Here is a 24,865-nt window from a genome sequence, read left to right on the forward strand (position 1 = left end):
GTTATTATAAGGACTACACATTGGGTTTGTAAAATGCTGGCTGCACACAGGGCCTGGCACAAACTATGCTCTTCTTCTGAGGCTGTTTGGGGCTGTACTTCCCACTGACCTAGACTGAGCCCTGGGCTCTGCCCCTAGGGTTTGCTCCCAGGCAGCTGCTCTGCTGGTGGCTCCTGGTCCTCCCATACCCCATGATTCTAACGCCAGGTGCTATCTTTGCTTTGCAGGGCTTCTTCCAGACCACTGATTTTTTTCACTGCCTGTCAAAATCCAGCACCTTTGAGGCTGAGGCTACCAGGTGTTGCCCCTCCCCATCCCGTGGTGACGTCTGCTCATCTCCTGAGCACTTCCGATTCCCAGAAGCCTTAGCCTTGTGTCATTATCAGTAGGGCTGTTTCAAATATTCCTGGTCTCTTCCCCTGGGGCTGGACATGGGACTTGCTTTGGCCAATAAGTTGTGACTGAAGGGATGCTTGTTGTTCCCAACGAGAAGTGTTGTCAGTGTAAGGTACCACAGCTCTCTTTTTATCTGCCTCTGAGGTCACGGGAGCACCAGGATGGAGCTTCTGTCAGTCTGGGTCTCCAAGTGACAAGGATGATTGAATTCCCCTCCGGACTCACACTGAACATGTGGCCAGGGAAAAAATAAACTTTTGCTGCATTCAGCCCCTGAGTGTCAGGGTTGCTTGTTTCGGCAGCATTTCAGCACCGGTCCTGACTGATGCAGCCAGGCTCCCAGCCCGGAGCCCCACCCACGCCCTGAAGTCATCACAGAGGACCTCACTTGCCACCTGCACAACCCACTCCCACCCTGGACACTCACTTCCTGGCCTCTTCCTCTCTGGTGGTGGTCTCTTTCACTCCACCTCAGCAGCGTGGTCAATACCAACTTCATCTATAACTGTCTCATCTCTGGAATAATGAGCTAAGACAACTCACCACCTTTTCTTCTCTATTTTTATTCAGATCTCCTGTCACTTGACCACTGGCCTTTCTCTGTATCAGCTGCCCCTGTTTGCTTCTTTCTCAGCAGGTGAATTCAGTGGTCTGTGACCTCACCTCTTTATTTGCCAATACTCTCACCTCTCGTCCCTTACTGTCCTTCTGTCCCATGGTCTGACAAAACCCCCACCCTCATGAATCTACCTGGCTGCCTTCTCCATGCCCACAACATGGCTGCTGAGCTCTGCTGGAAGAAATAAACCGATGAGCAGAAGGGTGGACCTTCTGGAAGGGCAGAGTCCAGACCAAGCAGGGCAGCTGTGCTGCAAGGTTGGAGGCGATTGCATTAGGGTCCATGCTGCTGAGGGAGAGTCTTCCCTTTGAGGCCTATCTTTTTTTGTGGTACCCAGCCCTCAGTGCCACTGGGAGCCTTCTGTTTCCCTGGTGGGCTTTCTCCTGCTTTTCTCAAAGGTCATTCACGCCTGCTCAAGACTTCAATCTTTTTCCCCTGCAGCTTCCTCCTTCCTGATTAGCAGGTGACCTCATTCTATTTCAAAGAGAAAATTCCTCTGCAGGAATGCCAACTTCTGTGATGAAGCAGCAGACACACTGATAACCCTGCACCTCTTTCTTTGGAGCATAGCTGGAGAGGTGTCTGTATCTCCTCTTAATGAAGCGGACTTGGTTCTGGCCATCTCCTTCCCACCAGTCCCCCGCAAACACACTCAAGTCTTTCTTGCCTGGACCCCATGCCGCCCTCCAGCTGCTGCCCAGCTTTCCCCTGACCTCCACCCCAAGCCCTTGGGCAGGTGTCCGGATCTGCTGTCGCACTTCCTCAGCTTCTCATTTGTCCTCCATTACCACCATCTGCCTTCTCCACTTATTCAACACCCAGCAGTATCCAGGAAGAGCCTACTAGGAGCCAGGCACTGTGCTAGGCTCACTTTCCCCGAGACAGCAATGATATACCCCTGTTGCTGAGATAAACAGGTTCTTAGTGTTAAACTTCCGGGCAGCATTTCACTCTGAGGACTGTGATACTGCGATTTAGAATAAGAAATACATATTTGGTCTTCTCTCTGTTTCTGGCACAGAGTTGGCTCCTAAAACCCTTGGAATTTCCCAATCAATAAAGGTGTCTTCTGTTATGTTAATGAGTGACTTTTGAAAAGCCCCTACAGTAACTTAAGGAGGGGTCTGATTGCCAGGAGAACCAATCAGGTGATTAGGAGGTTGGAACTTCCTACCTCCAGACTTTCCTGGGGAGGGGAGAGGGACTAAAGGCTAGAGGGGCCAGTCAACAATGGCCAATGATTTAATCAATCATGCCTGAGTAATGAAGCCTCTGTAAAAAGGGCAGAAGTCAGAGAGCTTCTGGGCTGGTGAACACAGGAAGGTGCTGGGAGAGTGCTGTGCTCAGAGAAAGCGTGGAATCCTTTTCTCCTTGTATCCTTTTATGGTACACTAGTAAATGTAAGTAAATATTTCTCTGAGTTCTATGAGTCGCTCTAGCAAATTAACTGAACTCAAGGAGGGGATCGTGGGAACCTCTCTGATCTGTAGCTGGTCTTTCAGAAGCACAGGTGGCAACCTGGATTTGCAATTAGCTTCTGTGGGGGCAGGGCCGGTAGTTTTGTAGGACTGAGCCCTCAGCCTGTGGGATCTGAGCTGTCTCCAGGTAGATGGTGTCAGAATTGAACTAATTGCCTGGTGGTGTGAAAGAAAACATCCTTTGGAGGGCCCCTTCTGATTGCCCATCAAGATCTTCAGCTGCTCCTCCGGCATCCCCTCCTCCGTCCAGGCTTAGGAGATTTCCAGGAAAGGTCTCTAGGGTGACTCAGACTCACTTTGGACTAGAGCTTTTGTTCTCGCTGACACAATTATGCCCCCTGAGATTGAGTAATTAATGATGTCATTATTTGCTTAAGGACAGCCTCTCCTGTTAGAACAGAAACTCTTTGAGGGCGGGACTGTCTGTTGTAGCCCCTGATTGGCCTCTCACTGTGCTCAGCAAATCACTGTTGAGTACAAAAGGTGGGGACCCATGCCTGTCCTTTTTATTCTTGTAACCCCAGGGCCCCATGGGAGGTCTGCTCAGAGGATGCTTGTTGAAGCCTTGCTATGTTCAAGGCTCTGTTAGCTTCCCTGTATGCACCGCATTATTTAATGCTCACAGCAACCTTCTGCTTTACAGATTAAGAAATGGAGGCCCAGAGAGGTTGAGTAACTTGCCCAAGGCCACACAGGCAGTAAGTAGCCATGCCATGATCTGATTCCATGTCTTCCTCTGTAGTGAGTTGAATGGGGGCCCCTCAAAATTTAGTCCATGTCCGAATCCCCAAAAGCTTATTTGGAAAAAAAGTGTCTTTGCAGATGTAATTAAGTAAAGGACCTTGAGATGAGCTCGTCCCGGATTAGGGTGGGCTCCAAATCCAATGACTAGCATTCTTAGAAGGGAAGGGGAGAAGAAACACACTGAGACGGGAGCAATGTGAGGGCAGAGGCGGCGGTCGGAGTGATGAAGCTACAAACCAAAGAATATTAAGGATTGCTTGCAGTTACCAGACGCTAGGAGACGGGCATGAAACCAACCAGAAGGAACCAAACCTTCAGACACACCGTGATTTCAGACTTCTGGCCTCTAGAACTGTGAGGGAATAAATTTCTGTTGTTTTCAGCCACCTAGTTTGTGATAATTAGTTATGGTGGCCCTAGGAAATGAATATAGACCCCAAACCACAAGACCTGGGTCTGGTGCTTCCTCGCCAGGCCTGGAAGCGAAGGGGTCATAAGAGTCCTGGGCTGTGTGACTGTGGTCTGGTCACTTCCCTTCTCTGGGCCTGAGTGCTTTGTAGTAAAACAAGCACTTGAGACACCAAGTGTCCCTGTAACTCTGACATTGTACAGCTCTCAAGAAAAACCATGAGCCAGGCAAGCAGGGCTATGTTGGGATTTTCAAATTTATTCCAACATGCTGGTTTTTTTTTTAAAAATATCCTCGGGCTGAACACTCAACCAGAGCTGTAATAAAGGCAATTATTATACTTGTAAAAACTTCTCATTCACAGTACAGATGTAATTTACAACAAAGGTCACACACATCAATACTGAGCGTTTTTTTTTTTTTTTTTTTTTTCCTTTTGTACGTCAGACTCTGTGCTTTAGACCTGCATGGATTTTTTGTTGATTTTTTTTTTCTTTTGCACTGATATATACCATACCAACATTGCAAGATGCAAGTAATAGAAACTGGAGTTTAAATAAAATTACAGGCAAAACTACCCCGTCCCAGTGTGGTTGCTGTACATATCTACAGTACGATTTTTGGAATGTATTGCCATTTAAGAACATAGAAACTCTCTACAGACAATTTCACAGACAGAATACATACACCTTTTAGAAAAAAAGGCAAATATTTATCTTACAGAGAGCGTGTATCTTACATTTGCCTACACGTTTCTTTTTTTTTCTGTTTTCTCTTCTTTTTTATTTTTAACACTAGGCTTAATAAAGTGATCATAAGTGCCGAAGCAGTTTTCTAATGGAAAGTGGACCGGATTCACGACACAGAAGCAGAATTTGTGGAACAGGCCTTTGGGAACTTTCTCCTCTTGATCAAAGCTACAGCTGTGTCTCCATGGATGGCTGCCCAGGCAGGACTTTCACTTTAAGAAGGATTTGTCTGAAAAGATGACTGGAGAGCAATTCAATTCAGGTATATTGCTTGTTCCTATTCAACAGGGCCGGTGGAAATGGAGTAGGGACTAAAGGAATCTGGACACGAATTCTTTCAGACTTTTCCCACAGAGGGAGGTAGAGGGACTTCTGGGTCAGGAAGTTGGAGGTGATGGAGGTGGGAGAGTGGGCAGTTCACGGCTCTCGGGCTCCTGGAAGGTCTCAGTGGTTGGGGTCAGAGTGTAAGCCATGGGTAGGGGGTAGGGCTGGAGAAAGGGGCCTCCAAGAGAACGGGGTTAGTATCCAGAATAACCCTCAGCTTGCCTGGGGTGAAAGGGCATGCTGGAGGGTGGGCCTGGGGGCAAGAGGCTTGGAATCCCCAATAGAAGGCAACGGTTGGCTCTGAAACCTCGGCAAGTTGTTTCTACCCGACTGTCAATACCCAAGGACCAGAGTGGACCTATACCAAGGAATGGCCATCCCGCACATTTCAACAGAGCATGCAACAAGTGTCTGTGCCAACCAGTCAGCACTGCTTTCTCCAGGTACAACAGTGTCACAGGCAAACTAGAAACGTGGAAGTGGTTGGGAGCAGGGCAGGGTCCTGTGGAGGGCATGACATGAGCGTCTTCTTCCAAAGTATGAAGATGTGTATGTAGGCTGGGGCTCAGTGCTCAGGGGAGTGGGAACAGAGTCTGGCAGAGGGGGCTAGAGCTGTGCCCAGTGATGTGCCACCCAGACTGGTGGCATTGATTTCATCCCTCTGGGCACTGTGTGGGGCAGCAGCCCTTAGGCCAGATTGTTTGTGCACCGTGTCCCTGTCATTGAGAAATGGTCTCCAGTGACTCCTGGTGTCAGTCCCCTCTGCCTGTGCCTGTGGCTTAGGTGACCTCGAGGACCCTCCGCTGCTGGCCACACCACCCATGATTATGCCTTCCAGGAGGGAAACCTTAGTGGGTGGGCTGTCTGAGTACTGGGGGAATATGGCGAGGAGAGCTAGGGGTGCAGGGCTGGGTCGAAGGGCATGGCAACCCCCAAGGTCAGGGGCTGGTTCAGCAGAGGGCCCAGTCTGCGGCTTTGTAGGCCTGGGGCTAGAAGGTCATGCCCAGGAAGATTTCAAACCTGAGCTGAAGCAGTGCCCTTTATCCAGCTCCCAGGCCTCAGCACTCGAAGTCTCTCATCCTTGAGCAGCCCTATGGGGTAGGACTGAAAGGCGAGGGTGAAGAAAGCCCTGGCCTCTGGCCTGGGATGTGATTGGGGCCGGGCTCCTTCCCGCTTCCTGCCAGGCCCCAAAACAGTGCCAGTATGGTCAGGGCCTAGCCTGCTGGCCTTCTCCCAGGGAGCCCCAAACTCTGGGTCAGGCAGCCAGGAGTTGCTTCCTAATCCCACCCCCAGCACCTTGGAGCCCCGGGGTGGGGGTGGGGGGGCCAGGGAGACCCTTTCCCTGTTGTCCCCATTTTGTCTTGGCTCTGAGTGAGGTCAAAGGAAAATGAATAAGCTGATCTGGCTGGAGACTGGCCCAGTGACCGGTTTGCCCACTCAGCAGAGTCCGAGCAAGCAGAGGCCCTGAACTGGAGGAGGCCGGAATTATGGCAGAGTTTGGGGAGCTCACAGAAGTGCCTCAACCCTCCCTACCTGGTGGCGTCCCATCTAAACAACAGCTCAGGAGCCCTCTACAGGTGCAGGATTCCTACTGCCGGGTTGAGGACTGGGGGCCATCCAGAGAGGACCCTGCTCTGCAAGGTGGCCTTAGCACCCAGCCTGGGGTGGGGGAGGGGGGCATGTGCTTTCTCCCCCTTGTAGAAACTAAAGAAAATAATTTCTGGAAGGTTAGGGGAAAATCCACCTCTCCCATGGCAGGGTAAACATGCTCGAGTTCAAATTCCATTTTTCAACTTGGGATTTTAATTTCTGGTCGTATTATTTTTCTTACAAAGCAGCTTTTTGCCCAAGCAATTGCAGGGCAGCTTCTTAAAGGAGGAGATGGGGATGAGGGTGGAGGCACTGGCTAGTGCTGATTGTTACGGAGAATTTAAATGACTTACGGGTAGGACAGGTGAAGTCCTCTAGGTCAAGAGACGGTGAGGAGGCTGGGGGAGTACCAAACAGCATTCTCTCTCTCTCTCTCTCCATATATATATGTAGTTTTGTTTTTCATTTTGTTTTCAGAGAGATGTAAACCAATAAACAGGATTGGGCAGTGCCCACAAGTCATGTTTTGGGTACTTCCTGGGTGGCGGAATCAGTCCTGCTTCAAAGAGGTACAGACACGGGTCCATGCAAACTTGCAGTGCCAAGCCCTGGACAAGCCCAGCCCTGGAGGGAAAAGGGCTCCTTGTACTCTAGGGACCGAACGTGAAACAAACCCCAAGCCCAAGCCTCAGGAACCGCAAGGCTATGCACCTTGGATCTTGACCCCTAGGGGCTGGGCCCTGCCACACCAGCCTTGTGGGTAGTTTCTAGAACAAGGAAGGCAGCCTGTGGCTGGGGCCCAAAGAGCAAGACCTAGGTCAGGTGCTCAGGAAGCGGGAGATGGACAGTCAGGGCTCCTTCCCCAGCCCAGGGGCTGGAGGTGGGGGTGCAGAGGTGGGGCGGTGTCCATTGGTCAAAAGCCAGGATGGGTCCACAGCTCAGACCACCTGGGTATTTGGGAGCCCGGGGAGAACCAACCAGTTCCTACCTTCTCCCTACTCCTATTGTGTTGTGTTGAAATCCTAGCAAAAGTAATATTTTCTTGGGAAAAGAAAGTGGGAGCCTGCCTGTGGAGGCTGAGTGGGGTCTCCCTGCCTGTGTCTGTGGCCCTCTGCCTGGGGCCACGGGCCCTTCTGCTGTCAGCGAGGGGGTGGCCACCAGCTGGGGTGGGATAAAGTGGCAATAAATTGGACATAAACATCTATATATAGGAGCGCTTGCGTTTACATTTAATTATATGTTTTTAAAAGTCCCTTGCTTTTAGTTTTCTCTCTCAGTGCATCCTTTTCCTGCAGCAGATGGCCACCTCTTGCCAGCCTTGGGAGTGGGGGTGGTGGGGGGCTGGCTGCTGACCCCAGCGGTGGACGGTGAGGCCCCACCTACACCCTTTCCCCAAAAAGCACAAAATATTCACAGCCTCAAACTCCTCGTGGGGTTTCTTATGTGTGTGTATGTTTTGTTTCTTTTCAAGCAACAAAAGGTATAGAAAAAGGCACAGGTAACTGCATACATGGGAAGATATAACTGACGGGGGCTGAACAGAAGCTGCTTGGACAGACGGACAGATGGAAGAGGGAGCCCATGAGAGTGAGATGATTCGAGGAAGTTGGCTGGAAGCGTCTGTAGCCGAACACCAGAAGCCGGATGCTGAAGCGGTCGGAGAGAGGCTAAGTGCTCAGGGGGCCCCTGTCCTCGGGCTGGTGTGGAGGTGCCCTGGGCCCCCCACTTCCTGAGGGCTCAGGGGAGCCCTGACTGGTCCTGGGTTCCCCAGAGAGGTTCCTCCTCCGGGCTGGGAAGCAAGTGGACGCCTCTGCCAGGCAGCCCACGGAACTGCTGCGGTCCAGTGGTGGGGCGGCAGAGGCCCCGGGGTTGGCCAACGTGTGTGGTGACTCCACGTGGGGGCTCCAGGACCCTGCCCGGCGGCCCCGGGGTGGCCGGGGCGAGGCCTCGGGCGGAGTGTGGGGGCTGTGCATGGGCGCGGGCTCTGTGGACACGTCAGCCCCACAGGGCTCCCAGTTGGGAGGTCTGCTTAGGCCCCCGCTCGTCCTCTCCCTCTCCTTGGGATAGTCCCTGTCCTCCAGCTCCAAGGACAGTGTGAACTTGGAGACCTTAGCCACGGGGGACACAGAGGCTGATGAGCTCTCAGTGGGACTCCAGCGGCCTCGCTCCTGGGCCTCCCGGGCCCCTGTCAGGTCGCTGCCACCCCCAGAGAAGCCACTGACCCAGGCTGCCATGGGCCCTGGCAGCAGGGTGGGGTGGGCCCCGGGCCGGGCCTGCACCATCTGGATGCCACCAATGGGAATCAGGGGGCATGGGGCTCGGACCAAGTGCTGCGAGTGCAGAGGAAGGTGGCTGAAGATGTTCTCTGTCCGGGCCGGGATGTGGCCATGGAAGTCATGGGGGGCGCAGAAGGGTCGAGAGGAGACAGGATGAACAGGGCCAGGTGAGTAGGAGGGACTTCGGGAATCGGCCTTCTGCTGGGGTCAGAAAAGAAGACAGGGTAAGGCCAGGTTATGCGCTGGGCACATGGACACGCCAAGGCCTAGATGGGGCAGCAGACCTGCCTGGGATCACACAGTAAGTCCCAGCTGGGCTAAGGCCAGAACCAAGTTCCAACTCTGTCATGACGCTGCTCTGTGCTGGTGCCCTCTCTGGAATGGGCTGCACCCAGCCCTACAGTGACAAGGAACACACTCAGCCCCCATGGTCGCTATGCCTCCGGCCAGCACGCTTACCTGCAGAGGCTCTGGCGAGATGGGGCACTGCTGGCCCTCATGTGCCTCGCCCTCTATCTGGGTTCTGCTGACTTTCCTGCTCCTAAAATGTCTTGACCCTACCTTACCTTGGACACGAGTTCCCATTCAAGGCTCTTGGCCTTCACCCACCACCAGGAATTTTAACATGAGCCCAAAATTAAAAACCAAGGAGAGACTCCTAGATCATGCATGTCTAGGAGCTTGAATCTCTGAGTGATTGGTGGTGGTAAAGGGTGGTGTTAAGTCATGACAATATGGTGACAAAGATGGGACTAGAAGGTAAAGGTAAGTTGACGATGGTGATGTTGTCAGTGCTGGGGGTGGTGACGGCACTGGTGGTGTTGGAAAGGTGTTGGACGGTGATGGCAGTGGCAGGGGTAGTGGTGACAACAATGATGGTGATTGTGCTGATGTGACAACACTGGCCAAGCGGACTGGGTGGCAGTAATGGTGTGTGGAGTGTAACGATGGCTGAGATGGTGTTGGCCATGGTGACAGTGATAGTGCTGATGGTTTGACAGGGACGCTGTGGGCTGTGGTGTCTCTGCGGCTGCTGGCAACAGTTATGTTGGAGATGTGATGATTTTGGTTCAACTGCCAGCTACTCAGAGAATACATGGGGATGGGCATGAGGTGGGAGGAGAATGGTACAAGTGTCTACACCTGCATCCAAAGCCAGCTCCAGAGTCAATGCTCTGCTGCTTTTGAGGCTAAATTAACTGGCTTCAGGCACCCGGCATGATGCCTGGCATAGGTGGTGCCCCATACACATTTGCTAAGTTATCAGTGACCTCTGAGCTGGCAGGGCGGCTGAACTCCAGGCCTGGCACCTGCCTCAGGGAGGAGTGAACTTGGAGCCCCCACCCACCCACCCACCAGGGAGGAGCAACCCAGTCACTCTGGGGCAGGAACTCACCCACGTGGAGGCGCTGGTCTCGGGGCTTCTGCCGAGAAGCTTGTGAGGTAGAGGCGTGGGCCGGTAGAGAGCCCGCGGGGCCAGCCCGGAGCTTGGGCCACACTCGCCGGCTGAGGGGCTGCCTGGCCCAGCCAAGGCCCACTTCCCTGGCAGCACTGACTGTGGTGGTGACTCGGCCTGGCCTGGAGACTGTCTCCTGGTGGGCGAGTGTCTGGGGAGGCCTGGGTCTGTGGCACACTCGGGTTCGGGGAGCAGATGTGCTCGAGGGGGCAGTTCCCTTCCCAGGGGGTGGGAGGTGAGAGGAGACAGCTCAAGTCTTGGAGACCCACAAGGGAGAGGGCCCTTCTGGGAGCCAGCTGGGCTTGGGGCGGAGGCCTGTGGCTCTCGGGCCGGTGAATGTCGCTGGGGAGACGATTCGCTTTTGGTTAGTGAGTGTTTGTGGGCAAGTGGTGGGCGGCTGCCTGCTTCTTTGCCCGGGGACCACGGCCTTCTTGGGGACAAGGCCTTGGCACTCATGGCTGAGCTTGTGTCCTTCTCCATGGGGCTCGAAGGGGCCTGTCCCAGGTGGGGGAGGCACAGGATGCTTTGGCTGGACTTGGAACAACTGCCAGCTGCCAAGTGCTCGGCTTCTGAGACTGAGCTGCCCTGCGTGGCCTGGTTGCCAGAGGTGGCATCTGGGGACTGAGAGCCCTGAACAGGTGAAGAGTCTGCTGGCAGCGTGGCCGGTGGGCCGGGCAGGGGTGCCTCCGAGGACGGCTCGTCCTGGCTCTCCTCATCCTCATCCTCATCTTCATCCAGGTCCGAGTCTGAGTCCGAGTCCTCCAGGTCTGAAAACTGATGCTGTGCCACAGCCTCTGAGCCCTCTCGCCCTTCCGAGTCCTGGAACGGGTCGTCACTGGTTCCTGTGGGGAAAACAGGAGACGTGGGATCACAGCCAGGCCCAGTGGCTCCTCCTCTGTAAGCCCCGGTGGCCTCGTCTGCAAATGGCCTGAGAGCCATGGCAATGGCACAAGATTATTGGGAGGACATGACACACATGGGAACACTTTGTAAATAATCATAGTGAACAAAAATTACCTTGTCTGCCATGTGCCAGGTTCAGTTCTAAGGGCTTCATGTGCCCTTATTAATTCATTTATTCCTCAAATAATCCTGTGAGGTGAGATCTATTCTTATCTTCACATTACAGATGAAGAAACTGATGTGAGATAAATTAAATAACCTGCCCAAGTAAGGTAAGTAGTAAGGCTGGGAATGAGCCACAGCAAATAAGACAGGCCTTTTTTTTCCCCCCCATTAGTATTTCAGTGCTGGCTCTTCTATGAGCAAGTTAAGCTACCTTGTGTTACCTCAGTCTCCCCCTTTGTCAAATGAGTGTGATAGTCTCACCTCACAGGGTTTGCTGGGAGTCAATGCACACCTAACACATAGCAAGGGCTCAAATAATTATGATCACTCAACAGTCATGAAGAAAACGAGTAGCCATGACACGGCAGCCATGCTGACTGGTCCAGTAGCACTGAGCTGTGGTTAGTCTAAACACACATCTACCAGTGCGGCCAGTCTGGTGCTGGCTGGTACAACGGCGCCTGGCTGGTGGCAGGCCCTGGCCACTGGGGGTCTGGCTAAGCTAGCCTCAGGCTGCAGAGCAGGTCCCATCGCAGCCACTTCAGTCTAGAGGACCTGCTGCCCTTGCAGAACCTAAGTTGCTCCCAGCAGAGGGTGGGGTGAGCGTAGCTCTGAAATACCAGCCTCCTGGTCTGGCTTCTGGTAGGGCAGTCCCAACCAGCCAGGTCACCTTTAACACGATACAGAGCTCACGTGGTCATCTGTGAAATGGGCAGCAATCAGGACTCTGGGGAGAACTTCACTAACACCTGGCCCACCTGGCAGGCTCCTGAGGGTCCTGCTGGTCCATCTCCAGGCTCATCGTCAGCCCCACCACCTCACCTGGATACACCAGCACCCATTCCACTACTGACCATGAGAACTGGACACACAAGCTAACTCAGGCCCCGGGTGCAACCAGGCTTTAGAATCCCACCATGCCAAGATACCCAGGGGCCAGAAAACACAGCATCTGTGCCTCCAAATAGCTCACTATGCAGCAGTAAGATGCAGGAAATGGATGACAGTGGGTATTTGGGAGGACGTAGGTAGAAAACTATGGGGTGGAGCTGGGGCAAGCAGGTGAAGGGAGGGACGTGGAGCCAAGGGTGGGTCTCCTGGCAGCTGGGAGCAGAGTGACGAAAGAGGGGAAGGGATCTGGGATGGGAAGGGGGTAGGGAAATGGATGGGGGTTGGGGTGTAAAAGACACTTTGCAATTTTGCTCCAGGCATTTCGTTCCCTGCCTAAGACTTTAGTGGAGGCCTGCTTCAGCCCCTGGAGTTCACCTGCCTCACCCGTCATTTCTATCTGGGGAAATCCAGGCCCAGAGGGGGCAAGAGGGGCTGAGGGGCTTCCCCAGTATCACCAGCAGGTAGTGGCTGAGTCACGACTCAACTCCACCTCTTCCTTGCTGTATGAGGTTGGTAATAAATGTACTTTTTTTCTCTGTGTTTGTTTTCCTCATCTGTAAAATGGGGGTAAGAGTAATAAAAGCCAACACATGAAGCTGTTGGGAGGGTTGTGAGGGTATGACACAGAGTCAGTATCTGATAAACCTTAGCTATTATCACCTCAGGTACCCAGGACCTCGGCAGACAGTCAACATTGCAAGCATCTCACAGTTAAGGTCAGAGGGGTAGTACCACTAGGGAAGAAGTCAGGATCTGCATCTCTTGATGTCCAGTAGGGAAAGCTTCTAAAGATCCTCTTTAAAGATGAGGTAGTTGAGACCCAGAGCAGGGCGGTAGCCCGCCCTAGACACCTGTTGCAGGGTGATGGAAGCCTAGGGTCTGCTCCGCCTTCTCCCGGGTCTGGGACCACGGAGGCGGCCGAATGAAGAAAGCGAGGGCGCCCACGGGATCTGGCCACACGGTGGCGCTGGTGCTCAACTTCCTCACCACCAGGGCCTGGGCAATGGCCTGCACCTGGCCTCTTGGAGGCAGTCATTCCTAGGCTGTGCTTCCGATGGCCACTCGGTGTCTAACACATGCTCATCCCGAAATCTTCCTAATTGTGGGAAGTGGCAACTCCATCCTTCCATTTTCTTAGGCCATAAACCTCGGACTCATCCTTGTTTCCTTTTTACTCATCCACCCCCACCCACGTGTCAGCAAAACCTGTTGGCTCTACTTGCAGAATTTATCCAGAATCTGACCACTTCTCACCTCCACTCAGCCCACTGTGTCCAAGCCAACGTATGCTGGGCTTAGATCAGTGCCTCCAGCCGTGCCCCCTACCAGCTGTACTCTGCACACAGCCAGTCATGGAAAGTCAGAGGATGTCACTCCACCAGACAGCCAAGCCCCTCTCTTAACCTTCATGGCCCCATTTCTGACCTCATCTCCCCTCACTCTGGTCCCTCAGAGTCTTCACACCTGCCGTTCCCTCTGCAGGGAGTGCCCTTCCCCATACCCAGTCTTCACACCACCTTAACAGAGGCCCCGCCCCATCCCCTCACGTACATTTTTTTGCTCCATACTCATTGCCCTTTGACACATTTGTTCATCACTGGACTCCCTTTTAGAAGGTAGGCTTCCTGAGGGCAGGACCTATGTTCTATTCACGGCAATATATCCAGCACCTAGAGCGGGGCCTGACAGAAATTCTTTCTGTGATGAATGCATCGATTTCATCCTCAGATAAGGTAAGCACAGTCATCCTTCCTGCCTCATTGGGAAAACGAGGCCGGGAGAGGTGGGGACCGGCCCAGGGTCCCACAGTGCACCCTGGGTGTGGTGCCAGTCACAACTTCCTGACTTCCACCCTGGAGGGCTCAGGCTCCCGTCCAACCCACCAGGCGTTGGGATGGAGTGGAGTCAACATTTATATGTGACCTTGGGAAATGCCATTACCTGTTTGAGTTTTCTTTCCTCAACTTAAAATGGGTAACACAACTTTCTACCACTAGTTATAAGGACTCAGTAAGAAACCTATGAATGATCTGATCTGCATTCTTGATAAGTGTGGTAACTCCACTTCCTTGTTTTTGGGGAAACAGCCCCAGATTCATTGTGTTCAGTTTCATGAAAGTGATTTATTTCACCTAAAAGGAAATACGATCTAACTCTTTTGTAAGACTGCAAATACATCCCCAAATCAGAAAAGCAAAAGCAGAACAAGTCTCTCTCCCGATTCTGATTCTAGGAAATCTGATCAAAAGTGTGCTGGGTACAGGAGGAATGCCTCTGGCCTCCCCCTGCTGGGGGACACTGTCTGCCTGTGCACCTGCCAATGCCCCTCTGCCCTTTCTGGATGCTGAGGCTGGGCAGTTTCCGGCCAGACCCATCACCTCAGACTCACCTTTGCTCTGTCTCTTCAGAAACTGCCTCTAATAATGTGCTTCTTGCTGATGGAAGACTATGTGTGGGGTGTGGTGCCGGAATGTGGGACGGGGTAGGGAGGCAGTGAGGGGCTGCCAGGTCTGGCTTTCGGTCACTTGAAGGCCTCCAGCTCTCAGCTCAGGGGTCAGGCCCCTGCCCAGGGTGTGCAGGTGTGAGCGTGGGCTTGGAGCACATGGAGTGCATACCTCACAGTGTCATGGTGAGGATTTGCTGAGATAATTCACAGCATGTGTTTAGAACACACCTGACACATACCGAGTACTCAGTGTTGACTAGGATTACTCCTGTATTAATGCATCAACAGACATTCACCGAGCACCCACAGATGCCAGGCACGCCACCTTCGTGGTCGACTGTAACTCACATAGCTGCGGCTGCACGGCATTACTATTAGTGTATGGAGACCGGGGAGAGCGTGCTGTGAATTTAACCTTCAAGTACATAGCTGGGAAAACTGGAGGAGAGGCCATGGAAGAGGGAGGGGAGTGCAAGGAGGAGGGGAAGCAGGGGAGAGGAGGACATAAAGGAAGGGCAGGGTGAAGGGAACAAGTAGAGCAGCAGGGAGAGGAGGAGGAGGGGACAGGGGGGAGGGGGAAGGGAAGCTGGCAAGTCTTACCTTCTTCGGCTTCCAGCTCCTCCAGCACCCCCGTCTCTTGGCACTTTTTGCTGTGGGCCTTCGACTTCATGTGCTTAGTCAGATTCCCTGGAAAGAAATGAGAACGGACTCAGGCTTGGCTGGAGGGCAGGGGCCAGGCAGGCCTGGGGCAGGTCGAGGCAGTGCCTGGTTGGCAGGCCATGGCTTCTCACTCCGACTGAGACCCTGCCAGCTGCAGGGGTTGGGCAGGGGCCCAGACATCCCTCTGCCCAGGTACTCAGGCTGGGATGTGCGGCCACAGCCACCGTGCAAGGCGGTACACAGGAGCTGGGGTTGGGTGGGGGTGCTGTGAAGGGATACAGGGTACAATGAGGAAGTGAGATGCTGGAAAAAACAAACAAAAACAAAAATAAAAGACAACTCATGTGCAATAGGTTTCCCTGCTTTTGATTTAACTCGGCCTAGGAGCAGGTGACGCTCATTAAACAGGATTAGTGGCTGCCTCAAATGCTGGGATGGCAGTGGAGCTTCCACTAACCAACGTGGTGGTTTGGGTACTGAGGATGCCCTCCTGGCTGAGGACACTTCCAGGGCACCCCACAGCTAAGAATTTTGGGGTTTGGGGAGGGGAACTGGACAAAGTTGCTGCTAGAAATGGAGAAAGGGCAGGGATGTAGGGGAGTCTGCTGGGCAGGGACCTGGGAGCCATGAGACTGGGGCCCAAGCCTTGACTCCCCTAGAGAAGTAATGTCTGGGCCTCAGTTTCCCCCAGGTCACTGTGTAGTGCAGACATAGGTGGGATATGTGCAGGGAAGGCTGGGCAAAGGCTTGGCCTACTTCATGCCTATGGAGCCCTCAGGGGTGGGGGGTGGGGTGGCTGACTGACCCAAGTAGTCAGCCCAGCTCCACCGCTGATGAGCAGGGGCAGCAGCTGTGTAATCAGGGCAAAGGTAGCAGCATCTTTAGTTCTCCCCCACGTGTGCTCAGCGGTTCCCAGGTCACAAAGCTCTGCAGGCAGGAGTGCTCTGTGAAGGAACGCACCCCCAGCTGCCCCAGGAGGACGCAGGCCAGGTGCCTCACACTGCTCCTTTGGGCCCGGTACCCACCTCCAAACCGTAACATGCTCACTGTTGCTCTGTGGATTGCTACATTTCCATATGGTTGTTCATGTAATAAACACAAGTTCACTGAGTTAGGTGCTCTACTCACTAATCTTATTAATTAGCAAGTTTCAATGGATGGATGGAAGAGAAGAATGGATATTTGAACAGATGCATAGAGAGACTGGTGGATGGATGGATGGATGGATGGATAGATGGATGGATAAGTGGATAAGAGGAACTATGGAGTGAGGGAGGGATAGGAAGAAGAGGGAGAGATGGATGGGACACTGGATGCTTAGATAAGCAAATGGACAGACAGATGGGGGATACATGGTTAGATAAAAACATAAATGAAAGGATAGAGGAAAATGGGTCAATAAACAGATGGGAAGATGGAGCACTAGCAGGAGGATACAGACACAGCTGAATAGCAGAATGGGTGGTTGGAGGAGTGAATGGAAGCATATGCATGGGAGGCCTGACAGGCAGGAGGATAAAGGAATGGGGAGGTAGATGGAAGGATGGGTTGGTGAGAGGACAAATGTGAGAAGAGGAGGAACAGATGGGATGAGGAAATACATGGGAAGATACATGGATAGGAAGACAAACTATTAGATGAAAGGATGGGAGAAATGGATAAATGGGAGGAGAGATGATGGATGGATAGGTGCATAGGGAGAGAGCCCACGGATGAACCAAAGGGTGCTTCTTAATCATTCTGAGAATTTTAAGGAACTTTAGGGTTTTGCTGAAAGGGTAATGGGAGCATTACGCTGGGATTCCCTGAGGTGTGCAGGTCAAGGGCAGCAGGGCTGGAAGAGGAGCTGTTTCTTTCCTTTCTTCCTCCCCTTAGTCCAGTCCATGACTGTCTCCTCCCTATCTCTGATTTTCCTCCTATAACTGCACATAAACCTGGATCTTCTACTCCTGGCCAAAGGAGGAGCAGAGTCATAACTTCTAGAGTCATCCTGGGAGCAAAGGGTCCCCAAAGGTCCCTACCCAACATCATCGGCCTCTGCCCTCACTGTTGTGGGCAGAAAAAGTCTGAGCAGGACGTCAGGGGGTGGTAAAAGCAGTTGGGATGTTCCACGGGCCAGAGATACCAACTGTCTCCTGATTCCCCAGAGCACAGAGGACTGTGAACAACTGCTAATGACATTATTTGTTATACATGTTCCACCTGGAAGACTTGGGTCTCTTCAATCAAGTCTGATGCCGAGCACACAATGGTGCACCATAGCCACACGTGGGAAATGCAATTCTCATCCCAGAAGCAAAGTCTTGGAAGGAACCTCATCGACCATGTAATCCAACCCCACCCGGCTGAGGGTTCTCCTGCTTCTGCTCTAACTCTGGGCTGTAGTGCTGATGATACCATTAGACAAGATTATTGACAATCTCAGCTGCTGGGATGCCACGAAAGGACTCCTGTTGACCAACACAGTGAACCCACCAGCCAAGACCACACCGGCTAGTTAGGGCAGAGCCCTGTTGAGAACTGGGTCTCAGGAATCCAGGGACCTTATTTGGTCCACATGGAACCAGGATGGTCTAGGATCTTGATGGCCTTGGGTTTAAGTTTGGGCTCTGCCACTTCCTAGCTGTGTGCTCTCAGCCAAGTTTCTGAACTGCTGAGCCCCAGTTTCTGCAACTTTAACGAAATACCCACCTCTCAGGATTGCTGGTCAGTTGATAAGATAGTACATATAGAATGGAAGCAAAGTGTGCCTGGCAGAGAGCAGATGCCCACCCCCTGGGACCTCCTTCCTTCCCATACTGTGTTTCCCCGCCCTTCACATGACAATCACTCTTTATTGAGCACCGGGGACCTCGCCACGTGCCATGTTGGATGTAGAGGAGAGAGATGCTGAGATGATGCTGTTGATGCAAATGGCTTTGCCCTTTAGTCCGGACTCAGGGGCTCCCAGGGGAAGGTGCCAGACAGCGCCTGGAGCCCTGCTTCTCCTCTACCCCTGCCACTGGAGTCTGCAGGGAGTCAGGGAGTCTGAGGTGACTTTGCCTGGATAGGTTACAGGAGTGAACTTTGGATGAGCAGCCCTGAGGGTTATCCGGCGCCCTCCCGGACTTCCCCTCCTGGGTCTGTCTCCTCTTCTATGAATTGAGGGAGGTGTCCAAATGGCTGAAGGCATCATTTTCAGCCTGGACATCATTTCTCTCTCCAGGGGCAGAGCCTTGGCTTGCCATGCAGAGTACTCAGCTTCTCTTAGTTGTCCCTCCCACCCTTTGCCCCAAAGCCTGACAGACCTGGAATGAAGGACAAAAGGCAAGTGGATGGAAAATGATGGGCGTCTGGAAGAGGGGCAGAACCTCCACGAAGAGCATCAGCCAATGACCCTGTCTGCCTTGATGGGCTTTGACCAACCGCCCTCCCTCTGCCCCTGTGGGCTGATGGACATGAGGCCCTCCCACAACTGTCATCTCTGTTCCCTGAGGCGATCGGTGCAAGCCACTCCCTTGGACTCTGGGAACCATCTGAGAAGAGAAAATGGGACCCCCAGACCTCCACAGGGACATCCCAGTGGGCCTTTCCCAGCCCTACCCACTGAGACACCCCTCAGTTAGTACCAGGGGGCCCAAGCTGCTGCCACAACGTCTAACACAGAGACGGAGACACAGACAGGCAGACAGAGACGGACAAGAAGGGCTCCCCAGGCACGGGAGCAGCCAGATGGTGGTGACGTAACACCCCGGAGACCACCAGGCCCAGCTCAGCTCTCACAGTCTGGCTGTGGAGGGAGAGATGGAGGCAGCTGGGGGCTGTGAGCTGTTGCGGGGGGACCTGTGGTATCTGAGTGATGAGTGAAGGGCCCGCCACTCCGGGAAGACACGAGGTCCAGGGAGGAGCAGTGTCCTGCCCCTTCCCTCACTGTCAAGTGTGCAGAGAGATCTAAGAGCGAGCCTTTTCTGCTTCAACCTGCCCACTCCCAACCAACCCCTCACTGCTGTCACAGTTTGAGATTCCACCATTTTCGATTCGCTCACTGCTTTGGCTCTGGAAGGTGTTGTGTTCTGGAAGTCTCTATGAGCTTTTGCAGAGAGCGCAGCACACTCCCTGATCTCTGGTTGGAGCAAAGCCTCCTGGGCTGAGCCTACAGGGCATCGTGGGACACAGCCTGCACACCTAGGGCTCCACACCCCAGGGCAGGCGGAGAGGCTGAAGCCCTTCTGCTCAGGTTCTGCACTGTGTACCCTTCAGGTTCCGCCCTGGCTCAGAAGGACCCAGGAAGGGACTATAGATAGGCTCCGTATGGCTTCCCAGGCAGGCATCACCCAGAAAAGGGGTGCTCCTACCAGGGGCCCAGGCCTGTCTCAGACCTGGCCAAAAAAGAGCCAGCCTTTTCTCTCAAAAAAGGCAGAGGGGCCCTCTAGGAAAGACTGCTCTGGCTGGGAACTCAGCCAGATGGGTTTTTCGGGTTTCACATGGCAGCCCGAGGCGGTGGGCAGCTTGGCATGGCCCTGCGCTGGGAGGCACTCCCAGGACTGGGAGGGCTCTTCATGCTGAGAATGGAAGCGTGTGTAGCTCCCAGGACACACCCTGGGAATGTGGGCAGCAGGGGTGACCCACCCTGGAGGCTACCCGATTGGCCACTTCATTTTGCCACTCTGTCCAGAGAAGTGGGGACGAGCTCACAGAGAGGAAGATGATACCCATGAGGCAGGGTCCTTGGTTCTGGTTACAATTCCAGCTTGAACAGTCACTTCTGTTTTGGGGGACCTACTTTCTTCACCTTCAAGGGGGGTTTTGACAAGAGGTTTTTGGCATTCAGAGTCAAAAACTGTTATTTAAATTGTCAGTCACTGATTCCCATCTCTCTCCTCCATAAGTCCCAACTGGCTGCCTAAGGCCAGAGGAAGTGGGACTGCAGGGGACGCAAAAGGGACAGAACCCACGTTCAGTGCCGAGGCACGCTAGGTGAGCTGCCCTGGACGTGGCAGGGCTCCAGGCCTATTCGCCCTCTCCTGGCACCCTTCGCACATTGTTTATGAGACACTAAGGGAGAAGCGTGGTGGGCAAGGAAGTGGAAGGTTCGGTGCCTCCATTCAAACCAAAACCTTGGTGGGTAAGTTTGAGCTCCACTTGAAGATGATGGCGAAAGGACAGAGGTGGGCAGGGGCCAGTTAAGGGACTTGGGAGACCAGAGCCGGGCATCTGGTCAGGGAGGAGGCCATGACCAGGGATATGTTAAACTGTCCCCCTGCCTGGTACAGAGAGAACAGAGGGCCTGCGAGAGGAGACGGAAGTGAGGAAGGCTGAGAGACTGCACGGGCCCTCAATGCTGCCATCTGACCTCACGCGCAGCTTTACCAACAGAAAGGAGGGCAGCAAGTAGCAAAGGGGAATGTGCTCCCGAGTTCTGTCCACTGAAAAACCACATGGCTCCAGAGGGGGCCGACAGGGAGGCCACCGACTCACTCAAAGGAGAAGGCAGGACCCTTCTGCCCAAACTCTGACCCAAGAATCTGCAAAGCACAAGAGGCTGAAGCCACGGGGGGTTCTGAGAACCTCAGGCCTCCCCCATCCCCCGAGCCATCGCGGTCTGCTCAGCTACTGGGGCAATGTCTTCCCTGCCTGTGCTGCAGGAACAGCCCAAGGAATGAGCAGAGAAGCCAATCTCAGCCTCATGGACTCAGCCCCACGCGTTCACACCAGATCCTGGGTGGCTGCGGCAGGCCTAGCCGCCACCATCTCCCATCACAGCTCTCTGGGAGGCCCACTCGCAACAGCCAGTCCTTTCTTTCACAGGTGAGCTGACCCTGCTATGGAGTGTGACGGGGAGCCGGAACGACAGGGCTGCCAATCTGGGTTTGGGGGAGCCGGGCCCTATGCCTAGAGCTGCAGAGAAGCCGGGCAGAGCAGAAACATGGTCTGAGTGGTGAGGGAGGGTGGAGGCAGGGCGAACTCTGGCATGAGAAGTGACTATGCGATTGTGTTAAGTGGCTCAGAGTGGAATGGACTTCCAAATGCAAGAGTGGCAGACAAGTGGGTATGCTGGAGCTCATCAGATCAGTGGATAAAGGGCTAAGGAGACATGCAAAAGTAGGGATGGTGAGATCAAATCAAAATCAGAAACTGTGCAAGAGTGCCGCCAGGCTGTGGGGGGAAGTACGCAGGTGCGGGGCTGTGTGGGGTCCAAGAGGAAGGGCTGGGGCAGCCAGGGGATGCCACTGCCCAGTCTGGAGCCGGCTGCTCGGCCACTGGGGAACCCAGGAAGTTGGGGTGCCCCAGGCCCCAGGCAGAGAGGCCTGGGCCCCTGACCTCTGTGCTAGGGCTCCCAGAAGGGAGCTCCCTGCAGTGAGCGGGGGCAGTGCCCCAGCTGACTGTCTCTTACCTTTGGTTTTAAAAGCAAAGTGACAGTGCTTGCACACATAGGGCCGGACGTCAGTGTGGGTGCGGATGTGTTTCTTCAGCATGCTGGGCTTCTTGCAGCGAATTCCACACTCCTCACAAACATATTTCCCTCGGCCGCGGCCTCGCACATATACATACTCTTCGTTTGATTTGTACCTATGAGCAACAGGCGTCATTGTAAAGGGAAAAAAAATGGAGGAGAAGAGGCAGGTCCCCACCTCAGAAGAGCACGCGCTTCCTAGCTGCATCCAGCCCGTTACAGACACTGGGAGAGGAGGACGCGGAACCAGAGAAAACCACGCTGGGTGGGTGGGTGGGGGGCAAGTCACCCTGGGGATCCACCACGGTCCCCTGCATCTGCCCTACCCCTCAGACGGGGGGAGGGGGGCTGCCCCCTCTGCTCCCCACCCCGAGTCAGCAGGTCCTGGTGCTTCCTGCCTGCTGGGAAAATGAAGCAGTTTCGCAGAGGGCCTCTGTTCTAGAGCCAGCATGTAACCAGCTCCTGCCCACAAAGAACAGCCACTCTGGGCCACCGGAGTAACAGAGTGAAAACAAAGGTAACAGCCACACTCCAGCAGCTACTTTTACCAAGCACTCAGCCTGTGCTGGCACTTTACCCGAATTAAATCATAATCATGAGGAAGAGCCCGTAAGAGCCCGAGGCTCCCACAGCCAGAAAGGGACGGAACTGGCACCTGAACCTGCCTGCCCCAAAGCCTGTCCACCTCCTGCAAAGGACAAGAAGTGCTAAACGGTCGGCGAGGTAGCCGCTCAGATGCGCGTGTGAGGGAGGAATGAGGGACGGCCATCATTTCTCTGTCCTCAGAGTTTGGAAACCAGGAGCCCTGCACTCTCTCCCCCACCGATCTCCTGCCTAGCTGGAAGCTCTCTGGACCCAGATTCCAGCTACCTCCCGTCTCACATGGCCTCCAGGGATCATTTGGGATCATAGTAGGAAGGGCTAACAGCTTTCAGGCGCCTCCCAGGGTGCCGGCCCACGTGCTGGGCCTCAGGGCCGCCCACGCTCTTGGACCTCAATCAGAATGCTATTATGTCCAATTAGAAGGAAACCCACGTGGCTCACTCAGTACCATCCTCACCAAAACACCTTCTTGGCCTAATGCTATAGATGTACAAGTCTCCTGCCTGGGCGGGGAAGGCTGCAATGGTGGAGGGGCCCAGGAAGGGGATCCTGGCATAATTTCAGACGAGCCTTCATGGGGCTTGGGGGCCCGATGGCATGGCTGCCTTGGGGGAGGTGTGGCCTCCTGGACTGCTGAGCAAGCCTCTGACACCCAGCAAGAGGCCTGCTGCTGCCCCCCTCCTCTTACCCCTCACCACATGCCCCTGCCAAGGAGGTTTGGAGCTGTAATGGGGGGCAAGCGCAGAGGGGCAGGGAGGTGACTGGGAGATTATGAGGAAATGACAGCAGCTGGGACCCAACCCTGCTGTGCAGGGGCCATCAGCTTACTGCTGAGAGGATGGCACAGGATGGGCTTGAAAGGGGAGCTTTGAGGGTGGGGCAGGCAGGCAGCTCAGTGATCACCATCACATACACACATGCTCACACACACCACCGCCCCACTCACACTCAGACACACTCACATACACTCACACTCCTATACACACTCGCATACTAGCACACACTCACACTGACATGCACTCATATACATTCACACACTGACACACCCACACTGACACACACGTCCTCACACGCACACTTATATACACTCACTCAACTTCCCCACTGACAGTGACACACACACACACCCCATACACTCTCGTACGCACAAACACACATTCTCACACACACATTCTCACACACACATGCATCCAAACATGGACCACTGTCCACGGCCTTGAGTACAGTTGGAGCCTGTTTTTTGCCACCTCAGCTTTGGCCAACTGAGGCCTCTCAAGTTGTCTAAACCACCTTTCCTCCCCTTACGGGCGCTGGCTGGTCAGTTTCTGGTGCCCAGTCGTCAGGTTGGGAGGCCAGCTTTCCCCAGATCTAGGGCCAAGCACCATCTTGTATTTAAGGGAGGAACTGAAGGCCACGGGGGGGTGGTGGGGAGAAATGATTCCTTTTGTTCTTATGCAGAGCGCCCTATTGGCACACATGGGACTTCTGTCTCCCAGTGACAGTGGTTCACCCTCATGCAACAGGCCTCCTGGACCTGAGCCATCTACCCACACCTGGATTTTAATTCCTGTGTCCTTCTGTGCCCCGGGACCCAGTCTGAGGTGGGGTGCCCTTTTCCCAGCTACAGAAGAAAAGAAGTGAGGATGGCTTAGTCTCCTCTTTGCACTGGAGGTCCTGCCACCACCTGAACACCCCCACTCGGTTCTGCTTGGCGGGTCCATGATATCCCCTCCCCTCCAACCTCCAGCCACGGTGGCGCCCTTCGGCATTCCCCTTCCCTTCACCCCGCTGCTGTGGTGGGTGCCGTGAGGTCCCTTGCACACTGGCCTGCAGTCACTCTGACTTCTATCATATTTGGGCTTCACTTTATACTCGAGCCAACTCAGAAGCAGGCACCGGAGCCCATCTACTGTAGCTGCTCTCGTTTCTTCCTCCATAGCAATCCTTCCCAAATGGAGACACACACGCACACAGAGAATGGACTCTGTTTGAGCCTTCAGGGCGGTACCTTGACTTGGTGGGGGCCGGGGGGAGGTCTATATACCATGGAAAGTATGCACAACCTATTGGGAAGCACAAGGGAGGAGCATGGGTTGGGAGGGGCCAGGGAGGACTGTGAGAGCTGGAGGCAGGAAGGGAGGACCCCAGGCAGGGACCCTAGGAGCAAAGGCAGGGGTGTTCAAAGGCCTGGAGTGTTTGGTGGGTCAGAGCACATGAGGTCAGATGGCAGGACAGGCTGGATCACCATCGGCTTTGAATGTCATGCTAAGTCTAGACTGGATCAAAGTTGTCTTAAAGGTAAAGTCTCAAACAGAAGATACTTCGCTGGCACCATGGGGAGTGGTCTGGAGGATAATAGACTTAAGAGTCTAGGCATGAGGCACGTGTTATAGGACAGGAAGTCGACAGGCTTTTGGGGCATAGAATCCACAGTCCTTGGCAGCCATCTGGAAAGGAAGGGGTACCAATGATGGAGAACCAAAGGTCCCAAGTTGAAAAGGTCCAAAGCAGCATCACTGCAGGCTTGAAGGGAAGTGAGGCAGGACTCTAGTCTTTAACTGCTGAGTAGGAGGTGCCCATGAGAAAGACTTGAAGAAATGTCTAGCACACAGCCGGAAATCTGCAGGACTCAGGACAGGACATGTAGAGTTGTGCGGAGGAAGATGACCACTCAAGAGAACGTATGAAAACAAGAAGAGGACAGTGCAAGAACCTGGGAGGCA

The 24,865-nt window shown here is 54.0% G+C and overlaps 1 protein-coding gene across 7 annotated transcripts in view; it reads right to left on the minus strand.

The window, feature by feature from the left end:
* Window positions 1-3,884: 3,884 nt before the first annotated feature.
* The window catches only part of HIVEP3 (HIVEP zinc finger 3), a 437,757-nt gene continuing 416,776 nt past the window's right edge, over window positions 3,885-24,865 (minus strand). For 6 of the 7 annotated variants that reach the window (XM_074334520.1, XM_019737160.2, XM_019737156.2 and 3 more), the window contains 4 exons: window positions 21,480-21,655; window positions 15,047-15,133; window positions 9,982-10,883; window positions 3,885-8,786 (listed from right to left, as the gene is read on the minus strand). In XM_074334520.1, the coding sequence (XP_074190621.1) occupies window positions 7,977-8,786; window positions 9,982-10,883; window positions 15,047-15,133; window positions 21,480-21,655 (1,975 nt within the window). In that variant the 3' untranslated portion in view covers window positions 3,885-7,976. The remainder of the gene's footprint in view (window positions 8,787-9,981; window positions 10,884-15,046; window positions 15,134-21,479; window positions 21,656-24,865) is intronic. The other variant, XM_019737161.2, reaches the window with a different exon arrangement.

This window comes from Rhinolophus sinicus, linkage group LG06 (genome assembly GCF_036562045.2).
Source record: "Rhinolophus sinicus isolate RSC01 linkage group LG06, ASM3656204v1, whole genome shotgun sequence".
Classification (NCBI taxonomy): Eukaryota; Metazoa; Chordata; class Mammalia; order Chiroptera; family Rhinolophidae; genus Rhinolophus; species Rhinolophus sinicus.